Raw genomic sequence first — 23,964 nt, 5'->3', positions numbered from 1 at the left:
ATTGCCAAGTAAACTCCTCCGACGGCCTTGTTCAGGGCCGGATTCACCTGTGTTATTAATGCATCGGTTCTTACACTACAACACGCTTACAGCACGGGCTGCGGGGGAGCGGTGACTATATCTAAGGCACCCTTACCCCACTCCTCCAGCTCAGAGCCTGGCAGAGAGGAGGTGTTCAAAGTGTTCGAAAGGAGTGAACTCTCAAAAATGAGTAATTTTTATTTCTACAGCTTGAATCCCACAATTCTTTCCTTCCAACCTAAACTCAATTATTATTAACCATAAAGATTTTATGCCTTCAACTCTAATTACCTGCAGGAATTTGAGAACCGGTCACAGGCTCAGTGAGCTAGAGATAACATAAGCGTTTATCTGATCCTTACACCATACAGATGAGCCCAGAAAACCTATACAACCAGGGAAGGCAGCACAGAACTTAGGCAGCTGGTATTTAAAGAGCGTAGGCTTTGGATCCAGAGGGCAGCATGGGGTTCCCGTTCCAGCTACACCATTTACCAGTGATAAGTGTCGGTTCCCTCATTTGTCCAAACAGGGACAGTACTGCTTGCCCCACGGGGCAAAGGGTAAAGGACGGGAAATATACAGAAAAGACCCAGCTCTGGGCATTCAAACGATAGCTGCTCTGCTGCTTATATTGTTGCCACCACCAAAGATACCCCATTGGTTGGCAACAGAACCTGGATTAGAAGCCAGGCCTCCTGCCCCAGGATGGGGCCTTTCCTATTACCTATCCTTCCTCCATCACCTGCTCGCCTTTCATCTCCATGCTCCACTTCTTATGAACACAGCTGGTCAAAACACAGTAGCAAATCACCAGGAAAAGTACACCATGAACCAATCTACATGAACAGATTGGTTATCCACATCTTATACTTCTCCATATCTACCAAAACATATAGCATTGTGCCAAGCATATAAGAAATGCTCAATTAATAAATACATGATTAATTCATTGCCCATACTTCAATATTTTATGGCTTTTTTCTTATAAAAAAAGTGTCCTTAACAGCATTCCTTACTTTAACCAAAACTTTTATTTACTTAAATTAAAAACTGACATACAATGAAGGGCATAAACCTTACGTGTACAGCCCAATAAGTTATGAGATGCGTATATACCTATGTGACCACCACGCAGATTAAGATACAGAACATTCCCAGGAACCCACGAGTCTACCTTGTGCCCTCTCCCAGCCAGTACTAAAACCCACCACCACCCACCAAGAGCAACCGCTGTCCTGAGTTCTGTTACCAAAGGTTAGTTTCTCCTGTTTTGGAACTGATATAACCACAATCTTTTCAGAAGTCAGAAAAACTCTTATCAATATACTCACAAAAAGAGTTCTGGGAAAGCATGCATCCAAACAATAGACTGGGAATCTTCATTCCGTGAGGCAATATTGCCTAAAAATTGCAGACCACAGCGAAAAGCTGAGGATTTATAAAGGCAAAAAAGATACATGATTAAAAGAATTTTTCAAAACACCAAATAAATACATCTTAGTTAGAAATACTCCACATGTTATTAAACAGAAAATTTGTTTGCTTCTTTTAGCTATAAAAGTCTCTCATCACAATGAAACTTTGGGCATGATGTTAATATTAAAATGCCTTACCAAAACAATGTACTCTATACAAAATTAATTAACTTCTTTAAAACACTGTAACTGTAGACACAAATATACCTGTAATCACATTAAATATCATTGGAATATGTGTTCCAATTGAAAGACAGTTACTCTTAGACTGGATCTTTTAAAATCTAACAATATACAATTTAAAACAAGACATGTAAAATATAAGGCTATAGAAGCATTGAAAGTTAAAGAATGGTGAAAAGATATATGAGGCAAATACCAGCCTACAAAGGTAGTCATACAACCACTTAAAAATCAGACATAATAAACGTTAAGGCAAAAAGTATTATTGGAAATTTTTTTAAAAGTCATTTCAGAATTACTTAATTCACAGAAAGGTATAATTTTAAATTGGAATCACCTAATAACATGGTCTCAAATATATATTAGAGAAAAACTGACAAAAGTATAGAGGAAAGAGAAAAACCCACAATTAAATTCGGCAATAATAATATACCTTTTCCAGTAAATTATAAAATAAGCAGACAAAACAATCAGCATATTTAGAAGATTTAAATAAGATTTAATAACAACCTAGTTGACACATTTAGACTATTTCACCAAATAAAACTGCAGAATACTGGACAAAATGCAGAATGCTGACAACAAATGCAGGCAAGGATGCAGAGCAACAGGAACTCTCATCCACTGCAGGTGGGAATGTAGAATGCTGCAGCCACTTTGGGAGACTGTTTGGTGGTTTCTTACAAAACTAAACATATTCTTAGCATACAATCCAACAATCACACTCCTTGGTATTTACCCAAAGTAACTGAAAACTTATGTCCACACAAAACCCTGCATGTGAATGTTTATAGCAGCTTTATTCATAACTGCCAAAACTTGGAAGCAACCAAGATGTCCTTCAGTAGGTGAATAGATAAACTGTGGTCCATCCAGACAGTGGAATATTACTCAGCACTAAAAAGAAATGAGTTATCAAGCCATGAAAAGGAACATTAAATGCATATTACCAAATGAAAAGCCAATCTGAAAAGGCTAAAAACTGTATGATTCCAACTCTATGACATTCTGGAAAAGGCAAAACTAAGGAGGCAGTAAAAAGATCGGTGGTTGCCAGGGGTTAGGGCACAGGAGGGGGTGTGAACAGGTGGAGCACAGAGGATTTTTAGGGCAGTGAAACTTCTCTGTATGATATTACAATGATGGATACATGTCCTTGTACATTTGTCCAAATCTCCACAGAACATATATATATATATATATATATATATATATATGTATTGGGTTGGCCAAAAAGTGCCTTCGGTTTTTAAGTAAAAATAAAAGACACATTTTTCATTTTCACCAAGAATTTTGTTGAACAACATATTCACCCTTTTGTTCCACTACCTTCTGCCATTTTTCAGGCAACTTCATAATTCCATCTTCCCAAAACTTTAGCTTTTTGAGCAAAGAACTGTTCCAGGTGCCTTTTACAGTCTTCCAGGGAATTGAAATTTTTTCCATTAAGAGAAGTTTGTAAAGACCTAAATAAGTGGAAATCTGAAGGTGCAATGTCTGGTGAATACGGCAGATGAATCAGAACTTCCCAGCCAAGCTGTAACAGTTTTTCGTGGTCATCAAAGAAACATGCGGTCTTGCATTATCCTGATGGAAGATTATGCATTTTCTGTTGACTAATTCCAGATACTTTTTGTTGAGTGCTGCTTTCAGTTGGCCTAACTGGGAGCAGTACTTGTTGGAATTAATCATTTGGTTTTCCAGAAGGAGCTTATAATAGAGGACTCCCTTCCAATGCCACCATATACGCATCACCTTCTTAGGATGAAGAGCAGCCTTTGGTGTGGTTGGCGGTGGTCCATTTCGCTTGCCCCACGATCTCTTCCGCTCCACATTATTGTACGGTATCCACTTTTCATCGGCCGTCACAATTTGTTTTAAAAATGGAACGTTTGAACATCCCTGGTGGTCCAGCGGCTAAGACTCCACGCTTCCAATGCAGAGGGCACAGGTTCGATCTCTGGTTGGGAAAGTTCCGCACGCCACACAATGTGGCAAAAAAAACCTGAAACGTTTTCATTACATTTAAATAGAAAATCGCATGCGGAAATATGGTCAAGAAGGTTTTTTTCCGCTTAAACTTATGTGGAACCCAAACATCAAAGCAATTAACATAACCACGCTGGTGCAAGTGATTTTCAATGCTTGATTTGGATATTTTGAGTCTGTCGGCTCTCTCCCGCATGGTATAACGTTGATTGTTCTCAATTAAAGTCTCGATTTGATCGCTGTCAACGTCAACTGGTCTACCCGACCGCGGGGCATCGTCCAGAGAGAAATCTCAACTTCGCAAACCACTTCTGACACGTTCGATCAGTCACAGCACCTTCTCCGTACACTGCACAAAATCTTTTTTTTTGCGTTTCGGTTGTGTTTTTACCTTTCTTGAAATAATAAGTCATAATATGCCAAAAATGTTGCTTTTTTTCTTCCATCTTCGATATTAAAATGGCTACACAAAAATTCACCAGTTTTGATAAGTCTTTTTTTAAATGCACGCTGATATGACAGCTGTCACCTACAATTTAACAAAATTGTTTTGAATGAAGTTAAAGACAACTGAGTGCCACTACCGCCACTGTACGGAAAAAACTGAACGAACCTTTTGGCCCACCCAATATATACATATTTATATATATATATACATACACATACACAAAAGAAAAAGCACTCAAACCCACGGGAAAACCACAAGATTGTACTACACACCCACCACACTGGCAAAAATTAGAAAATAACAAAGTGTGTGTGAGAATGTAATGCATTAGGAACTAAAGGGTCTCTAAAGTTCTTTGCCATCTGTGAACAGACCGCATTTAAATTATCTTTGACTGAGCACCAGTTATCAATCACTGCCTCTTAGCTTCGCTGCCTGCTCTGCAAACATAAAGGCGGGCCCTCTGAAGGTCTCCTTTGTCAGCTGGCACGTACGGCCTCATGGGCAGAGGCGCTGGAGGGGCACTGGAGGGCTGGAGGGAGCCGAGTTTCTCTCTTCCTGGTTCTGGGTAGTCCTCTGGCCATGCTTCTCCTGTTTCTCTGGCGTTCATCTCCTGCAGCTTCTCCAGTGAGGAGCTCTCGCGCAGCAGGACCAACCAGCAGTGTCCAGGAGCCAGGAACTTCCTCAGGATGCTTCGAAGCCGGTTTCAAGTCATGGAAGCTCTCTGTGGACGACTCCCCCCTGCACCCCAGAGGGTGGATTTCCAGCAAGTTCCACCAACACCACCCCTCGGCGGCTTCACCACCACCCCGTGAGCCACAGCCGTGCCCTCTCCAAGCAGGCCTGGATCTCAGGCCTAGGGGGAGGGCAGCCTCTTCCCTGGACACTCATCTCAGCTCTGGGGGCACTGGCTGCTCCTTGTATCTGCAATCCCTGTGTTCTCTGGCATTCTCCTTACTTCTTAGTAGTCAATCCCCTGTTATTTCAAGCCTTTGTTATAGTTAGTAATTCTTTATTTTAAATCTTCCCTATTCAAATTGCAGTGCGGTCTGTGTCTCCTGGTTGTACCCGAGCTGGCAGAGCAGATGGAGAGAAGGATGGGAGGGAGGGAGGGAAGTTGTGAGGAAGGGAAAGAGGGCCCCAGGGGAAGCAAGAGAAGATGGCATCAAGCACAAGCCTTAGAAAATAAGAATAGTTCAATCAGTCGGGACCAAGTCAGACAGACAGAAACCAAACTATTTTTTAACAAAGAAGATTTAATAATGGAATTAGTTCAACTAAAAAGGCAACACTGAGGTAACACAGAGATTAAGGCTACAGGAAACCACCACCTACCACCCTTCAAACTGGAGGCACAAAGGGAAGAGGGTAAGGTTGTGAGAACCCAGAAGCCTGGAGGGGCTCTGCAGAGCCGGAACCCGGGCCTCTGTGGCAGGGGCTGCCCAGGCTACCGCTGGTACCTCTGGCACGTGGAAGAAGGGCCCGGGCCAGCTAACAGTGGTGTCTCTAGGAAATACTAGGAGGCTTTCCGAGTGGGAAGGAAGCTGGAAAGGGAACCATCCAGGGGAGACCCGAGCAGGGGGCGAGTCACCCTTTCCCCTCCTGCCTTCTGGTCCCCACTAGATCCTTCATTGGCTGAACCTCACTGAAAGCGGAGGAGAAATGTGTTTCGGGACTCCCAGCCCCTGCACCACGAGACAGAGCACAGAGGGCTAAGCTCAAACAAAGCCGAGTAACAACAGCCCCGTAACCAGAACGACACCCAACATTAGACAATCACTAACGCGACACGTACCGTTCCAAGTGCTTTATTTTATACAAGTTCTTATTTAATTGTCACAGTAAGGCAGATATCTTTATCACGTCACCCAAGTCAGCAGCAGGTGAGGGCCCCAGACCCCGCACACCAAGAGAAGAGCGCGAACAGTCGGCCAGTTCTCACGGGTATGCGATGCTGGTAAGCAAATACTTAAAATACTCGTGCGCTTGGCGGTGAACAGACACTACCGTGAATCCCTGCACGCCCACCCCTGCCCCAGCCCCCTCCTCAGGTCACACAACTAAAAGCCAGTGCCCGACTAGCCTCAGCCTCAGCCCTCCGTGCCTGGCCCCAGCTACCCCTGCCTGGCACCCATGCTGAGGGATCAGCGCCTGCACCCGACTGTTTGCTGTTTTCCAAGTGGTTCCTTCGGGGCCAGGACAGTCCATACAGACAGAGTGGCGTGTGATGAGACCCTGAGCGGAGAGAGAGCGAGACACTTCTGAGGAACTGAAGACCAGCATGAATAAAGCATCGAGAACCAAGGAATGAGGTAACAGTAACAGCGATAACTAGCATGTGTTGAGTGTTTACTAGGTGCCAGACACCGCGTTCTAACTGTAAGATGTCATCTAACCCCCACGACAACCGTACGGGGTCGGGGTTAATATTATCCCCCTCTTGCAAAGAGTAACCGAAGCTCAGAAGGTCAGGTAACTGGCCTGGGGCATGAAGCCTGCAAGTGGCAGAAGCAAGACCGGCAAACACAAGCGGGGGCTCTTCCTCAGCAGCAGGAATCAGCTCATCGAGGAAGGAGCCACAGGAGAGTCTGAGATGAAATGAAAGATCCTGCTCTATTAACGGAAATCCCAGCCAGGCAGCAACCAGGAGATGTTTTTAACGGCAAGAGGACTTCCAAAGACCTTCAACCTCCTAGATCCCTGCTTTGCCAGGAGGGAGGGATGGGCCTACTGACCCAGGCCCGGAGCCCGGGTCCTCTGTCCTCAGACTTTTCCGGAACCCAGCCCTTCCCTTCAAAGCCTGTCGCTGCTGCTCCAATAGCTCAAAGGCAGAGCAGCTGTAGAGACGAAAAAGGTTGAGGCGTGTAATGTGCCTGTGCTATTCACTTATTCATAGTAACTCGACAACTGGCTGCTCAAAGAAGAGTTGCGAAATTGTGGCCAAAAAGCAAAACACTGAGATAAAAAACTATGAAGGCAAAATGCTGAACCAAGAACCTCAAAACTGAATTAACATTATAATCTAAAATAAAGCAGGATACAAAACTGCAAGTACACATTCATACCCATACATATAAATATTGAAGAATGACTAAAAAAAAGTCAAGTGTTTGTCTAACGTAGCCGGCATATACAACGATTATTTTTCTTTCACTTTTAAAAATTACTCTATAATGAAATTATATAAAATGTTCATCATAAAAAATAATACCTTCATCTTCATCTTAAAGTCGTAGTGTAAAATGACATTTCTATTTCTGCTGAATATTTTAGAGTATTAACACTGAAATCCTTGTAAGATTTAATTTAACACACAAAAAAAGCCAACAATATAAGTCAGTCTGAGAGCCAAACAACCCAACAATTCATCAGGCAACTAAAAATTAGCACTCTGAATCAGAACATAATTCTGGGAAGGAAAAGGTTTAAAGACGTCCTAGAAACAAGAAAACTCCAGACAAGTACAAATGACAGTTTACTTTTACCAAACAGCTTATCAAGTGATCTTTATCTAAATATTGCAAATGTTACAAAGCCCCTCAAAAAGCCCAACATTATTTTTACAGATTAGAACAGAACAAAGGCCAAAAACAACACCAATAACTCAATTAAAATAACTCATGCTTATGTTTACATATAATTGGATGAGCATAATATATTCGTCACACCACTGCAATTATTCTCTGAAAATAATACTCTAAATATTATTTTGACAACGTAATTATAGTTCTTACCTCAAGAGCGGTAACAGAAAACTGGCACAGATACCCTGCTAAAAATCTACAAAGAGTAAGGTTCTCACAGAGAAACAGTCAAAAGATAGTACAGGCACTGTATCAGGGAACAAGAACACTTTTGAAAAGATTTGCATTCGGCTTGAACTAACATACTATAACATTTGTTTAAGTTTCATTGTTGAAACAAAGTTGCATTCCTGAATTCCAAGTAAAATTCAGTAATATCACTGGCTGCCTTTTTCAAGAAGGTAGTGAGAAGTATCACTTCCACTTTCCTTCTTGCCTCAGTAATGTCCTTCCAACTCTGTCAACAGAGGCAAGCCATCTACTTGAAACTGATACAATTGAAAAATTAAAGAAGACCTAGATAAATGGAGAGATGTTCCCTATTCATGGCCCGGAAGACTCAATATCATTAAGATGGCAATTCCCCCCAAGTGGATCTGCAGAGTCAACATAATTCCTAGTATCCACAATACATAAATAACTCTCACAACTTGACAACGAAATTTAAAAGCCCAATTAAAAACTGGGCAAAGGGGACTTCCCTGGCGGTCCAGTGGTTAAGACTCCACACTTCCAATGCAGGGGGTGCGGGTTCGATCCCTGGTCAGGGAGCTAAGATCCCACGTGCCTCACGGCCAAAAAACCAAAACATAAAACAGAAGCAATATTGTAACAGATTCAATAAAGACTTTAAAAATGGTCCACATCAAAAAAATCTTAAAAAAAAAAAAAAAAACTGGGCAAAGGACTTGAATAGACATTCCCCCAAAGAAGATTTACAAATAACCAAAAGGCACATGAGAAGATGTTCAACATCATTCGTCATTAGGGAAATGCAAATCAAAACCACAATGAGATACCACTTCACACCCACCAGGATAACTACACTCCAAAAAAAGGAAAACAAATGTCAGCAAGGATGTGGAGAAACTGGAACCTTGCACACTGTTGGTGAAAATATAAAATAGTCAGCTGCTATGGAAAAGTTTGGCAGTTTCTTAAAAATTTAAATATAAAATTGACGCAGCAATTCCACTCCTAGGTATATACCCAAAAGAACTGAAAACAGGTACTCAAATAAATATATGTACACACATGTTCAGAGCAGCACTATTCTAAACAGCCAAATAGTGGCACAAGAGCCAAATGGTGGAAACAACCCAAATGCCCATCAATGAATGAATGGATAAACAAAAAATGTATTCTATGCATACAATGGAATATTGATCAGTCATACAAAGAAATGAAGCACTGATACATGTACAATGTGGATGAACCTCGAAAAACATTATGCTAACTGAAAGAAGCCAGACAAAAAAGGTCACAAAATTCTAGGATTCCATTTATACGAAAAATCCAGAACAGGCAAATCCACAGAGACAGACTGCAGAATGGTGGTTGCCAGGGGCTCAGGGAACTGGGAACTGGAAAGCAACTGCTCCATGGGTACAGGGTTTCCTTTTGGGGTGATGAGAATGCTTCCAGTTAGACAGAGGTGGTGACTGTACAATACTGTGAATGCACTAAATGCTACTCGATTGTTCACTTTAAAGTGCTTAACTTTCTGTGACGTGAATCTCGTAACAATAAAACATGTATTAACCGATGCAACTGCAACTACATAAATTGTGAACAACTCTTAATATACCTAACATAAAACAGGTCTATGAAGATCTACGCTGACTGGTGGGTATCAATGAACAGCCAAGCCGCCAAACAAACAACTGATTTATTCATCAATGACAAACCAGTTCATAAAAAGTTTCAGAAATGTGCTCCTTTGGTTTTTTTGTTAGATCATCTATTCCCTTCAGTGAAGAGAAAATTAATCCTGAGAAGAAAGGATGAAATAATCTTTCATCGCATATTGTAAACACCAAGTAACCAATCTTCTGTAGCAGTCGCGGGATAGAGACAAGGGATAATGGACCGAGGGGGACACAGAGTCAAGGGAAGACACTTTTAAGATGGAAAACAGGAGAGCACATTATACGCTGGTGAAATGACGGAGTAAAGAGGGGAAAGGGATGATGCCAGAGAGAAAGGGGACACTTTCAGGGGAAGAGTTTCTGAGTGGGCGAGTGGGGATGGGATTCTATGCACAAGTGGAGGAGGGCTGGCTCCGCTCTGACAGTTATTTAATCACAGCGTTTGTGCAGTGCTTCCTCTGGTGTCTTATTTAGGAATCCATCATCACCAGAGAAACCTACTCCTGCCCACCCTAGTTCCTCAGCTCTGTCAGTGACACTACCCACCACATCGGTGTTTTTTTCAGCAATTACAAAACGTAGTACATTCTGAACTCTCTTTCTGAATTATCATACCACAGTCAGACTTCAAAAATAACTGCCTTTCCATACAAGAGAATGAAATCTGTATTTTATTGCTGATTTTTAATCCCCAATTTGAGCACTGAGGCTTCTGTTCTATCACAAACTGGAGCTACAAGAATACTTTTAAATATACAACATTTTAAAACACTTTACAACCTAATGCTACACCCTACCAAATCGAGAATACTCAAGAAATTACTGCTGTTCCAAAAAACTTAGAGCCAACACTTTGTGTGCCAATTCTTAGATAATTTAATTAGTTCAAAAAATAATTACAATGTCCCAGAGGAAGAATCCTAAATCAAATAGAAAGACGCAGGAATTTTAACAAATGAGTTTTAAATGAAAACACTAAGAAATCACAGAGTAGAATGAGAACTAAACCAAGCCGGGTGGTACCTCTGACAGTTCAGTTAGCCTGTTTCACTGTGGGCCTCGGTCTCTATGCCTGTGAAGAAAGACGAGCTCAAATTCTCTCTCTACCTTCTCACAGCAGCCTCCCCACTAACATTCAGATAAGCATGCTTCACTTTATATAGTAAGTATAGGCATTAAAAATTGTATATAAATCAACATATTTTAAATACAGCTGGAGAGCTCTCATTTGAAGTAACTATTCATTGAATTAGCACTAAAAAAAAATTTTTTTAACCTCCAATCTAGTACATTTTATAAGCTGGATATTTACATTGAGATGTTCTATTAAATGACTTAGGTTTACCCAACATGTATTTCAATTCCTTGGATAAAGAGATCATCTGTTAAAATTCTATGCTTTTATTTTTAAATATAATGGTATGATAATAACCCCTGTCCAAAGGAGAAGTGTTGATACAAGTAGTTCAAGAACCAAAAACATTCCAAAATGTCTGGAAAAGCTTCCTGGTCTTCAAATTAAGGAGCTTGGTTTTTCTCTTAATCCCATATCAACAGCTATTAACAATCAGAGCTAACTTCCCTCTCTGTCATGCTGTATATTTGCCTTATTTAATATATTTAATACAAGGCTCCCCTCACTGGAACGTACACACCTGAGGACAGAGATTTTTGACTGCTATGGTCCCTGTTCAGATCACATCCAACACCTAGAATAGGGCCTGCCACATCGACACATATTAAAAGACACTGTATCACTTTGCTAGGGCTGCCATAACAAAGTACCACAGACTGGGTGCCTTAAACAAGAAAAATTTGTTTTCTGTTTTGTTGCTAGAAGTCTGAGGTCAAGGTGTCGGCAGGATTGGTTTCTTCTGAGGCCTCTCTCATTGGTTTGCAGATGGTCATCTTTTCCCTGTGTCTTCACATGGTCGTCCCTCTGCACCTGTGTCCTCATCTCTCCTTCTTATAAGGACACTAGTGACACTTGATTAGGGTCTACCCATATGACCTCATTTTACCTTAATTATCTCTTTAAAGGCCCTGTCTCCAAATATAATCTCATTCTGAAGTACACTAGGGGTTAGGACTTCAACATATGAATTGGGGAAGGCGGGGTGGGTGGAACACACACAATTTAGCCCACAACAGAGGGAGAAAATTGGAAGTCACTACAACTTTCTTCCATGGTAATTCTTTAATATCACTAATGAAGTTTCTCTGTATCATGAAATACAGAACCATCTGCTTTAATGAATGATGTAATACTCAGAGTACTGGTATGTAAATCCTTTTCAAAGATATAAGTAATCCATGAATCATACTGCAAATTACCTGTCAACAGGGATTCCTGTTCCACTCGAAGTTCACGAAAAAGAAGAATCAAATCAACAGCAACACCAATTGTATCCAAGTTCCTGTATAAGGTTTTTAAAAAGGACAAAGTTAGACACATTCTTTTTCTTAAACCTGCACTTCAAATTATGATCCACAATGAATGCAGAGACTACCGGTTAACAGTTCCTGTAGTGGGCAGAATAATGGCCCTCCAAGGCATCCACATCTTAATACCCAAAACCTGTGAATATGTTACCTTACATGGCAAAGGGGACTTTTACAGTCGTGAATAAATTAAAGGACCTTGAGATGAAAGGACTATCCTGGATTATTAACCAGGTGGGCCCAATGTATCACACGGGTCCTTATAAGAGGAATTCTGGAGGGTCAGGGAGGGCGGCCATGAGCCAAGGAATGCAGGCAGCCTCTACAAGCTGGAAAAGGCAAGGAAAATGATTCTCCTCTAGAGCCTCCAAAAGGGGTTCAGCCATGCTGGCCCACTGTGGCCTTCTGAATTTCAGAACTGTAAGATAATAAATATGTTATTTTAAGCCACTAAGTTTTTAGTAATTTGTCAAGTAGCAACAGGAAGCTAATGTGGGTAGCAGAAATGGGGTGCTGCTGTAACAAACAGATACGTGGAAGTGGCTTTGGGATCTGGCAATGGGCAGAGGCTGGAAGAATTTTGAGAAGCAGGACAGAAAAGGCCTAGATGCCTTGAATAGAAATGTGGACACTGAAGGCACTGCTGGTGAGATCTCAGAAGAAAATGAGGAACTCGTTACTGGAAACTGGACGGAACGATCCTTTTTCTACAGTGGCAGAAGCTTAGCAAAACGATGAATTTGGATATTTAGCTGAGCAGATTTCCAAGCAACACGTTGAAAGTGTGGCCTGATTTCCTCTTGGTGCGTATGGTAAAATGCGAGAGGGGAGAGACAGAGGAGACTAAAAGGGAACCAGGTATGATTTGGGAAATTCTCAGTCTATCCGGATCGCAAAAGATGCTAAAACTAGACTATTCACTGTGAGGAAACTGTGCTCTGGAGAGAAAGCCAAGGATGTGGCTGGACGACCTTTTGCTAATGCCTTGGAAGAACCAGAAGGTCGGTGTTCAGTTACACAGAGGGCTCTTTAAAGAGACTAGGAGTGTTACTCATTCCCCTCAGTCATCTCAGCAGAAATCAGGAATAGAGATGGGGTTATCTAAGAAAGCTCTATGGCAGACCCTAGATTGCCTAATGGTATATAACTCCCCATGACATACATGTGAGACCCACAAGGTTTTTGAGAATGTCATACCAGTAGAAACTCTGCCAACCTGGATGAAATGCACAGAGAAAGGATGAAATGAAAGAAGGCTGTTAAACTCCCAAAATCCTACAGGCAGGAAAGAGGCTGATAAAGTTACTCAGCTGAAAACATGTATTACTCTTACCCTTCGAGAAAAAGGAAGGATGACTCTGAGGGTAGGACCAAGGGCAGAGCCTCAAGCCACAGAGATCATTCCCAGGCCTCAAAACCTGAGTTTGCCCAACTGGATTTTGAAATTGCTTGGGACCAGTGACTCCTCTTTTCCCTCAATTTTCTCCGCTTTTAGAGGGCAATGTCTAAAACTGTTATCCTAGGCCTGTCCAACCATTGTATTTTGGGAGCAGACAACTTCGTGTCTAGTTTCACGTGTCCAAAGAGAAAAAGGAATTTTGCTTCAGGATGAATCATACCCAGAGTCTCACCCAAATGTAATTCAGATGGTAAGATTTGGGACTTTTTAGCGAATGAGACTTAGATGAGATTTTGGGCTAGAGTTGATGTTGAATGGGTCGAGAATGTGGGGGACCTTGAGACGAGATGAATGTATTTTGCACATAGGACAGACGTGAATCTTTAGGGGCCGAAGGGTAGACTGTGCTAGGCAAAATAACGGCCCCCTAAAGATGTCCACATACTAAACTCTGGAAACTGACTATATTACCTTTCATGGCAAAGAGACGTGATATAATCAATTTATATTTCATCTTTGTCCCCAGTTCCTGGCACAGAGCTCCTAAAACCCTTGGAAGTTCCTGTGTGAGAGGAAGGCCTTTTGTTATTCGTAACAAGCCCCTTTCAACCATACCTGAGCTTATGCTAAAGAGGGGACTCTTCCTGGGCCTGCAGGATGGGAGCTGGCTGCCAGAGGGACCAGCCCTAAGATCAGACAGCTGGAACCTTCAACCCCAACCTCCTACCTCTGAGGAAGGGAAGGCAGTTCAATCACCATGGCCGATGATTTAATCAATCACACCTATGTGATGGAACTTCCACAAAAAGTCCGAAACAATGAGTTTGGAAAGCTTCTGAATGGGCTGATGAGCACATCAAAGTGCTCAGAAGATGGCATGCCTGGAGAGGGCACAGATGTTCTGTGCCCCGCCCCATCCTATGTATCTCTTCCAGGTGGCTGTCCCTTTACAGTAAACTAGTAACAGAATGTAAAGTGCTACCCTGAGTTCTGTGAGTCGTTCTACTGAATTATCAAACCTGAGGGGTGTCCTGGGAATCCCTGAATTTGTAGTCAGCTGGGCAGAAATGTAGCCTGGGTACCCCATTTGCAGCTGGCATCCAAGGTGGGGCAGTCTTGTGGGACTGAGTCATGAAGTTATGGGATCTGAAGCCACTAACTTGAGGTAGTTAGTGTCAGAATGGAACTGAATTGTTGGACTGCTGGCTGTTTTTGGAGAATAAGAACTGGTCAGAAAATACCACAAGAGACTTTCTAGGAGTGATTAAATTAATGGTTTGAAGATGGGAAGATTATCCTGAATCACCTGGGTGGGCCTCATGTAACCACAATGGTCCTTATCAGAGGGATGCCATACGGTCAGAGTCGGAAAGAGACTGGAAGAGGTTACGGTGTTGCTCTGAGGTAAAGGAATGCAGGCAGCCTCAGGAAGCTAGAAAAGCCAAGGGAATCAATTCTCTACTAGAGACTCCAGAAGGAACCAGCCCTGCTGCTGACACTAACTTTAGGTCAGGAAAACTGATTTTGGACTTCCGACCTCCAGAACTGTCAGACAATAAATTTCTGTTATTTTAAGCTACTGCATTTGCAGTACTTTGTTACAGCAGCAAAGGAAACTCATACAGCTCCCTACCTTCTTCACTTCTTCTCAACATAAATCAGAATTAAGCCAAGACATTCACTGCTAAAGAAGAGGGTCAGGGTCGGTGTGCACAAGGCTAGAATCCTCTCTCCCCTCCCCAAGGCCAGGTGGGCAGACAGCCAATGCTCCTTTCCTCTTTATCCGAACACAAGACTGGTGGGAAAAGGGGCTCAGCACCTGCCTCCGAAAAGAAGATGCCGTTCCACCTCTGTTTCTCCTCTTGCCTCTACACATACAAATGGCTGCCAGGCACCTGGGCCCACTGCCTGCTTCTGTATGGCCAGATTTGGTGGGGGGAGAAAAATGTAACTTCATAACATGAAAAGTCTATGAAATTCAAATTTCAATGTTCACAAATGAGGTTTTACTGGAACACAGCACGTGCATTTGTTCACGTACTACATATGGCTCCCTTGTACTACAATGGGAGAAGTGAGCCCCTCTGACAGAGATCACAAAGCCTGAACTATTTATCTGGCTCTCTGCAGTAAAAGTATAGCGACCCCAGCAATAGGGATTATATTTACATGCAGAGCTAACTGCTTTCAACAGTTTTCTTTGAGTACTTCCTGAAATTTCATATGACTCGGATTGTTTGCTTTGCTGTATTATACCCCATGTTCCATACATCCTTGGCAAAAAATAATTCCAGTCCATACAAAGTGCAATGTTCAGACAAAAGATGTAAAAAGGTCTAGGCCTTAATAGCATCCTACTTTTTAATTAACTCTTTAATAACTGAAAACATCAGAAAAATACATATTGGTTGAGATCTGAATCTTGACAGGCTCGGGAATATCAGCTTTAGTTAAGGTTGACCTCAAAGCCCCTACCAGAATCTTTGTTGTCTTTCTGACTACAAAAATGTTTTTCCCAGGAGCTGATGCCCTGAATGGTTAGAATTTCCATTCTAGGGCTCTCCTTTCCCTCTCCCCTCACACTAGAGGGCCTCCCTGCCTGGAAAGGGACAAAATAATCTAGCCTCTGGCCTGCTGCTTCTAGCATATAACTAGTTATACTTCTTCAATGTTAACTATTACTACCAAGATCATTACTGTTTCTATCCATTTATCTGTATATGGACACCATGTTCAATTCTGTGCTGAAGTTAAACAACTCTCTCTTTTGGTTTCCTCTCCTTTGATCTAAAAAAAACTCATTAATCATATCAAAGCCTCAGGTACAAGACCGTCTAGGCAGCACAGCGAGTCCCTCCATCGGCTTCTGGACCAGCCCGACTTCACTCATCATGGCAGTAACAGGGAGCCCGGGGGCTCTGTCTACATTCAAGTCCAGGAAATTAAAGTGAGCATGCTTTGTGGCTTCTGACTTCATCTCAAGTAAAAATTGTTAATAAAAAGTAGATTCCATAAAATCAAAGAGGAAGGGTGCTCAGTTCTGGGAGGAGAGTGTAACATGCAAAAGAACAAGAGCAGGACGGGGCAATTCTCTTGCTCATCCTTGTAACTCCATTTTAGTTGTACGTTATAAATTAGGTGGCAGTAGCTGGCAACTTTACACAATCTTTAGGAACGCTTAAGATAAACCGTCTTAGAAATTCACATCGTGTTCCCTGTTCGAAGTAAACACAAGGGCAACTAATTAAAACACTAAAACTAATTAAAACACCTACTACTAAGAAAAGTGAAGTCCAGAACTGCAAATGCATTTAGGCAGGCAGAATCTAGAAGCAAAGGATCAAAATTAAGTTCAAACCACTGTGCTATGTAAAAAACCAAATCCCTCAAAACATTATAAATACAAGTGAGAAACCTAAATAACCCCTAATGTTAAACATGCTGTCCCATTACGCACTCATCCAGGAGTCTCCCACAGCAAGTCCTGCAGAGCACTTGTCTCCAGAGACGTAGAGAGTCTCCTAATAAACACGGGTGACTGTGACGCCAAAACCATCTCTAACAGATAGGCCAACATGACAGAACCAGCATGCACGTACACAAAGAGATATTATCAAAGGCATATATGTAACTACAAAGAATAGTACCTGATTGAATTTTGGTTCACAGAACACTCAATACAAGCATTCCGGAGACACCGGAAGCACTCCGTTATTAACTGCAGACTGGAAGCCAGATGTTCCACTTGGGATGGGTCTCTGCAGGCCAGCTCAACGGCATGAGAAGATTTCTTTAAGATATCCAGGACTCTTTGGAAGATAGTCCTGGGTGCTGTTTCTCTGAAAAAGGATAAAATTGTTACAAACCAGAAAAAAAAGAAAAAGACATTTCCAAATGTCCTTTTCAGAACACTGCTGGTGCTTAATTTTGTGGGGAGGCAAGCTAGGCCTATCTGTTCCAGCTCCTTAGTTTACGACACAAAAGAGCTACGTACACTGAGCACTTCGCCAAGGCACTGCTCTTATCAGCCTGTCCCTGTATTATCTCATTTAATCTTTGCATTAACCTTATGAAGCCAATACTGTCCTCTCCATTTTAAAGACAAGACACCAGAGACAGAGAAGAGTCTATGTAACTTGCCCACATCCCTCAGCTAATAACTTTTGGAGCCACAATTCCAACTGAAACAGTCGGATTTCCACTCCCACGACAACCCGAACCCCCGTTTAAGGTGACTGTTTATGGTTATGGGTCTGCCCTGAGTCAAACCAGAATATCTGCATCTCACGTTCTAGACAGAGAATATAACCATGTCCTCTGTCACCCAGTGTGTACCTGAAGTAAAGTTATGAGAAAGGATCCTCATGAAGGACTGCCTGGGGGGCAGAGACACTACCCATTCTTAGATAGAGGAGCCAGAAGCAGTGCTCTGAGCTTACACATGTTCAGCCACAAAGATGGGGAGCCGGGGGAGCGGGAAGGAGGGAAGGAGACAGACAGAAGCAGAGGGAGACGGACAGAGAGACAGAGCGAGCTCGCTTCCGGGGAGCGTGTGTGCCCAGGGCGGGGGATGAACCTGTGGCTGTTCACCCCGCCCCCCCACCGGGCCCCGCAGTTCCCACGGCCTCTCACGCCAGGCCCACTGCCCGCACTGGCTCTCACTCCACAGCTATGAAGGGAAGGATTTCTGTCTGCAGCACGGCACCTAAATGCAAGCCCATTTCCTCATTCCATGAATCCCCTGAAGAAACAAGAATCCGCTTTAATGTCAGAAGAAAAATTGCTGTTAGACAACTGAAGAGACTCTTACAGATTAGTCCTGACCATAGGAATTTTCTCCCTGTGGTCGCACTGTGGAATCCCAGCACCCTACATTTCACCCCCGGATGAAATGAAGCCAGACCACCGGGGAGCTGCGCATTTCCCCAGAAGCACGGCCACTGAAGCGCCCCAAGCGGCTGTGCTTGCTGGGGGGGGGGGGGGGGGGGGCCCGGGAGACACTCCCTCCGCGAGCTTCAGGACCATAAATACTTGTACTCCAAGTGTCGCCTTTTTATCTTAAGGATGGATGATATAAATCACTTGATTTATCACGTTCTCCTCTGTCTTTGCCTTTAAGAAGCCTGGAGTCAAACCCACGACCCATCTTTAACACTATGAATCCCTCAGCATTACTTCTGAGTACTAACCTCATTTCTGGCTTTTCCCTGCCCTCCAATTTCCTCCCTTACCTTTACTTTATCTAACTGTATTTGTTTTTTAAGGCACGTCAGATTTGTTTTTGGAAAGAGGCAGAATATAAATTAATCAATTAAAAATTGGGAAATGGTGCATAAAATAATCTGCCCCACCTCCCCCCGTCGGCCCGCTCTAAATGGGGATCACGAAGCTTTGACTCAGGGTCGCAGCCATTAAGCGACCAAATAAAAAAGTGAAAGTTCAAAGGTGCAGCATTAGCCCCGCCTCAGAAACTGTATGAAACAATGCAGTGTGTAAGCCACTTTCAGTGACCATATGACAAAAAGAAGATTCACTAACACTCTCACGACAGCTTTAAGGAGAAGTGGGTGCTGCTGGGGAGAAGGCAATTCCCACTCTACCCCTAGAGCTCTTGCCACTGGACTAATAATAAAATTGACAGACACGCAGGAGAAAAAGAAATTTTAATTCGCGTGCATGGAGGTCTCATAGAAATGGGACCTAAAAAGTGGGCCACAGCAGGTGGCTTTTATACTTTTTAGACAAAGAAACACTAAATTTCTGAGGAATTGACAGAACAAAGAAACTTAGGCTTTGGGTGCTTAGTTAGTGAAGAATCTAAGGAGAGTCTGGACTTGGGGTAGTACATTAAAGAGGAAACAAGGTTTGTTTATATAGGCTTCTTGGCCCCAAATTCACCTCTGGGGATAAGGGTGTCCTTCTGACTCCAGATGCAGGGAGGGTACCTCTCACACGGAGATTTATTGCCTGCTTTCAACAGAGAGGAGGGTCAGAGCGTCCCTCTTGCACTGGCTCTTTCTTAAGTAACTTTAATTCAAAAAAAATCAATATGCCACTGAGGCTTATTTGGGGGAGGCGTGCTCTGGGCTCGAATGATACTAAATATAGTGCAGGCACTATTAACACGCTAAGAAAGTACCCACGGGTTTAAAACATTCTTAAGAATGCTAAGAGTGATCATGATTTCTACAACAAAGAATAAACCTAATTACTTCTATCTGCCCCACCTGCATAAAGTTTTGATGACATTTATTACTTAATCTTATAGTCAAATAAAAGTAGAGCTCTAGCACTCGAATCATCTACAATAAAGCCTCTTTTTTTTTTTTCTCCTACGATGACTAAGAAATGTGTGTTTATACCCGGGGTAAAGAAGCCAGTATGATTTCTTTCAGCGGGTCCTTCACAAGCTCCCTCTCTCATGGGCACCACCTTCCTACTGTGAATGGTCTTCTCTGATGTCACTCTTTGAAATCTTAACCTCTGCTTCACTCAAAACTGGTATCTAGCACAGCAAAAGCTTTGAAATCAAACTATAATAGACAACACAAAATAACAGCACTGTTCTTAGGAAAACTGGGTAACTGATATTCCAACCATAGAACAATTAGTAAGTTCATGAACCACCCTAAATAATTTCCAATGTTACATGTTAATTTGTCACATATACACCATGCCTTTCTCCTTCATTACACTTTTAACCAAAAGAAAAATGTTTACCTGAACTACGGCCAAGCAAAAGATTCCTGAAACACAAATAACTATTTTTTTTTTAATATTTATTTATTTAGGCTGTGCCAGGTCTTAGTTGCAGCACGCGGAATCTTCACTGCAGCATGCAGGATCTTTAATTGTGGCATGTGGGCTCTTAGTTGCAGCATGCATGTGGGATCTAGTTCCCCAACCAGGGATTGAACCCAGGCCCCCTTGCATTGGGAGCGAGGAGTCTTACCCCCTGGACCACCAGGGAAGTCCCACAAATAACTATTAACAGCTACTAAAGAGTAATCACAGCAGCGTCTACCCAGCATACAACAGTTCACACACGCGGTATAAGGAGAAAATGAATTGGGATTGTGATCACTGTCATTTGTCCTCCCCATGGATTCCTGAAACCAGCAAGCACTGGCAATCCTCTGGGTCTGTTCACATGTATGCCCTCCCCCAGAATCCCTCTCACACCACCCCCACCCAAGCCTCTGCCTGGAAGAACCTGGGGGCTCCTTTCAGGCCTCTGAAAACTCACAGCCCTGGTGAGACTCCGCTGCTACTCAGAGTACTCAGGGGAGCCGCATCCCATCTCTATGCGGCCCTGGAGCTCGGTCCACAGAACGGAACAGCACTTACCCACGTCAGATTACATTCACTGAGGCGGTCTATCACCCCAGCTAGACTATAAATCCCAGAAAAATAGAGACTACCTTATTTTTTTCTGTATCTCTAGGGCCCAGACCTGCATTCACTAATTGCATTTGTCCAATTCAAGTTTAAAACGGTGATGAGACTATTCACATATTCAGAGCGGGATCTAACTGCTCCACAGACTTGTCATGTAACCCACTTACTGAGCATGTGCCCTGAGCCAGGCGCCAGGCCTGATGGGAGCAGTGAAATCAGTGTACTTTGCAGCAGCAACTGGAAAAAGGGAAACACTGAGGAACTAGCTCAACTCGTCCATTCCCATTAAGAAATTCACACATCCTGGACCCAAAAATTTGAAAAAAAATGGTCATATCTTAAGATGTTGATATCTTATAATTGGTATTTAAGAAACATCTAATTTCTCCTTCCCCACTGAATGATAAGCTTACCCACTGAATGGGTAAGCTTAAAGGGGGAGGGAGAGGTGAGGGGTTGTAACTCAATTAACTACATTTTAAATTTCTTGAAAGCAGAGACTATTTCTTAGATATATTGTATACCCCACCCCTCTATAAAGGGTGAAAGGAAAAAAAAAAAACTTTTCCTCTAGAGCCATATAATATCTACAGATTTTATTCACCATATTTTAATACAATATAATAAATTAACAACTTTCATGAGATGAGGACAAAAAAAGCTTTTCATTAACAGTAACTACTATGAAAACATTTAACTCTCTTCTGTACCTCTTTACCTTCTCCACAGTCTTGAAAGAAAGCTATTTGGCATTACAGATCCAAAGGAGTCCTAATGTACTCTGTCTGCAAATTCCATGTTCACTGTCAAGACGGCACAGCTAAGTATGTGTAATGATTAACGACAGTGAAATAACCAGTAAAGATCAGTCAATCGCTTGTATATTACAAACGTTACTAATAATAAAAATTGCTGTCATTTCTGCTTTAACCAAACTAACACAAAATATTCACAAAGACTTTAAGAAGCTTAGCTACTTCATTCACAGAAGGCCGAAAGTACTTAGAAGGACAATTAAAATTCAACCATTAGACATTCCTTTTACATAGGAATGAATGTATACCCTGAAGACAACTTATAAATGAAATGTTACATTACAGAACAAAAACAGCCTTTGAATTATACAAAAGGTAGAATTTCACTTCCTTCAAGTTTGAACAGGTTTAATCTTGACAAGTCCTGTTTGAATAAAATTAAAGAAAACTACCGGTGATTACAGCACAGGTTAGATAGGCCCAACATACCATCCGTACTCACATCTTACAGTCAATTCATCAGGCGGGACCTCCTTCTGAAAAGGAGACTAACTGTTCGTCATTTAACACTACGACTAAGACTTACATCCTGGTGAAAAGATTCATTCTAATACCTGACATTTAATTAAAAATTGACACATGTGGTTTAGAGTCGTTTAACCACTGTCACTGAGAAAAACTATTAGAATACACACAAGTTCAGGGATTAAAATAACAATCATTGGTTGTTATTTAAAACCATAAACCCCTTACTGATTTGACTGCGTTAGACGAACAAAAACAGAAAATAAAAACATTTCTATCTCCTATCAGAAAGAGCCTGGGCAAAAGTTTGAAATTCATCTCTGCAGACCTCAAAACTCTCCTTTATATACTCTCTTCCCCTCTTCTGTCACATCCAGGACACTCAAGCTGAGACAACTCCCCGAGACAGGGTTGCAGGGTTGGCAAACTTCTTCTGTAAAGAGCCAGAGAGTAAATATTTTAGGCTTTGAGGACCTGACAACCTCTGTCACAACTTCTCTGCTGCTGCAGGGCAAAAGCAGCCACAGACAACATCCAAACGAATGAACACAGCTGTGTTCTAGTAAACTCTTTTTATGGACACTGAAATTTAAAGTTCATATAATTTTCATGCGTCATGAAATTTTGTTCATTTGTTTTCCCCTACCATTTAAAATATAAAAATCATTCTTAACTCAAAGGCCATTTTAAAACAAAACAAAAAAAACAAACAAAAAAAACAGGTGGGGCTTCCCTGGTGGCGCAGTGGTTGAGAATCTGCCTGCCAGTGCAGGGGACACGGGTTCGAGCCCTGGTCTGGGAAGATCCCACATGCCGCGGAGCAACTAGGCCCGTGAGCCACAATTACTGAGCCTGCGCATCTGGAGCCTGTGCTCCGCAACAAGAGAGGCCGCGATAGTGAGAGGCCCGCGCACCGCAATGAGGAGTGGCCCCCGCTTGCCACAACTAGAGAAAGCGCTCGCACAGAAACGAAGACCCAACACAGCCATAAATAAATAAATTAATTAAAAACCAAAAACCAAAAAACAGGTGGTAAGTCAGATTTGGCCCACAGATCATTGTTTGGCGATACCAGCTTTAAAGGGTTCCAAATATATCAGTCCTCTCCCCCCACCCCGAAAAGTCACATGCTTCCCTCTTCCCCAATGTCCTCACCACAGTCAAAATTCGTCTCTCATCAGAACGAAGAGAATCTCAAACGCATTATACCAAGCAAAGGAAGCGAAGCGAAGTGAAATGCGCAGAAGTGGACAGTGTCCAGAAGAGAACCGTGCACACAGAGAAAGCTGGCAAATGACAGCGCTGGCACTAAAGGTCCCAGGTGAAGGCCGGCCGTTCCAGAAGAGGTGCTGGGACAACTATCAATCCGATGAGAAAAAAACAAATTGGAGCCTTATGTAGAATCCTACTAAAAGTAACTCCAGATGGATTTAGGAATACATGTTAGGCAAAACTATGAAACTCTGGAAGAAAATATATGGAGAATGTCTTTATAGTCTTAGGTAGAGAAAGATTTTTGTATGTAAGACCTTATTTAAAAAGTGGTATTTGAGCAAAGAACTGAAGAAGGTGAGGAAGCAAACTATGCCCCTTCCTGTGAGAAGAGCTTGGATGGCAGGCAAAGGCATCACAGGAACAGCAGGGGGCTTGGTGGAAGCATCCAGTGACTCAGGGGCAAGATACAGGCTCTGTACGCCACTGAAAGAACCGCCGCTCCTGATGTGAACCCAGGGAGGGTTCTGAGCAGAGGAGTGACATCACCTGACTTTCACTTTGAAAGGATCCCCCTGGCTATTCTGTAAAGAACTGATCATAGCAGGAGAAAGAAAAGACAACAGGAGATCAGTCAGGACACTGTTCTTGGAAAAGAGTGG

General features: G+C 42.4%; 1 protein-coding gene across 1 annotated transcript in view; it reads right to left on the bottom strand.

Moving 5' to 3' along the window:
- ATXN10 (ataxin 10) overlaps positions 1 to 23,964 on the bottom strand; it is a 153,310-nt gene that overhangs the window by 113,944 nt on the left and 15,402 nt on the right. Inside the window, exons 2-4 of the mRNA XM_068560526.1 lie at positions 17,060 to 17,251; positions 11,906 to 11,988; positions 1,356 to 1,452 (exon numbers count right to left, since the gene is read on the bottom strand). Coding sequence (XP_068416627.1) covers positions 1,356 to 1,452; positions 11,906 to 11,988; positions 17,060 to 17,251 — 372 coding nt within the window. The remainder of the gene's footprint in view (positions 1 to 1,355; positions 1,453 to 11,905; positions 11,989 to 17,059; positions 17,252 to 23,964) is intronic.

Source organism: Eschrichtius robustus, chromosome 13, assembly GCF_028021215.1.
Source record: "Eschrichtius robustus isolate mEscRob2 chromosome 13, mEscRob2.pri, whole genome shotgun sequence".
Lineage (NCBI taxonomy): Eukaryota > Metazoa > Chordata > Mammalia > Artiodactyla > Eschrichtiidae > Eschrichtius > Eschrichtius robustus.
The sequence above is the reverse complement of the archived record's forward strand: the minus strand, read 5'-3'. Positions and strand labels throughout refer to the sequence as shown.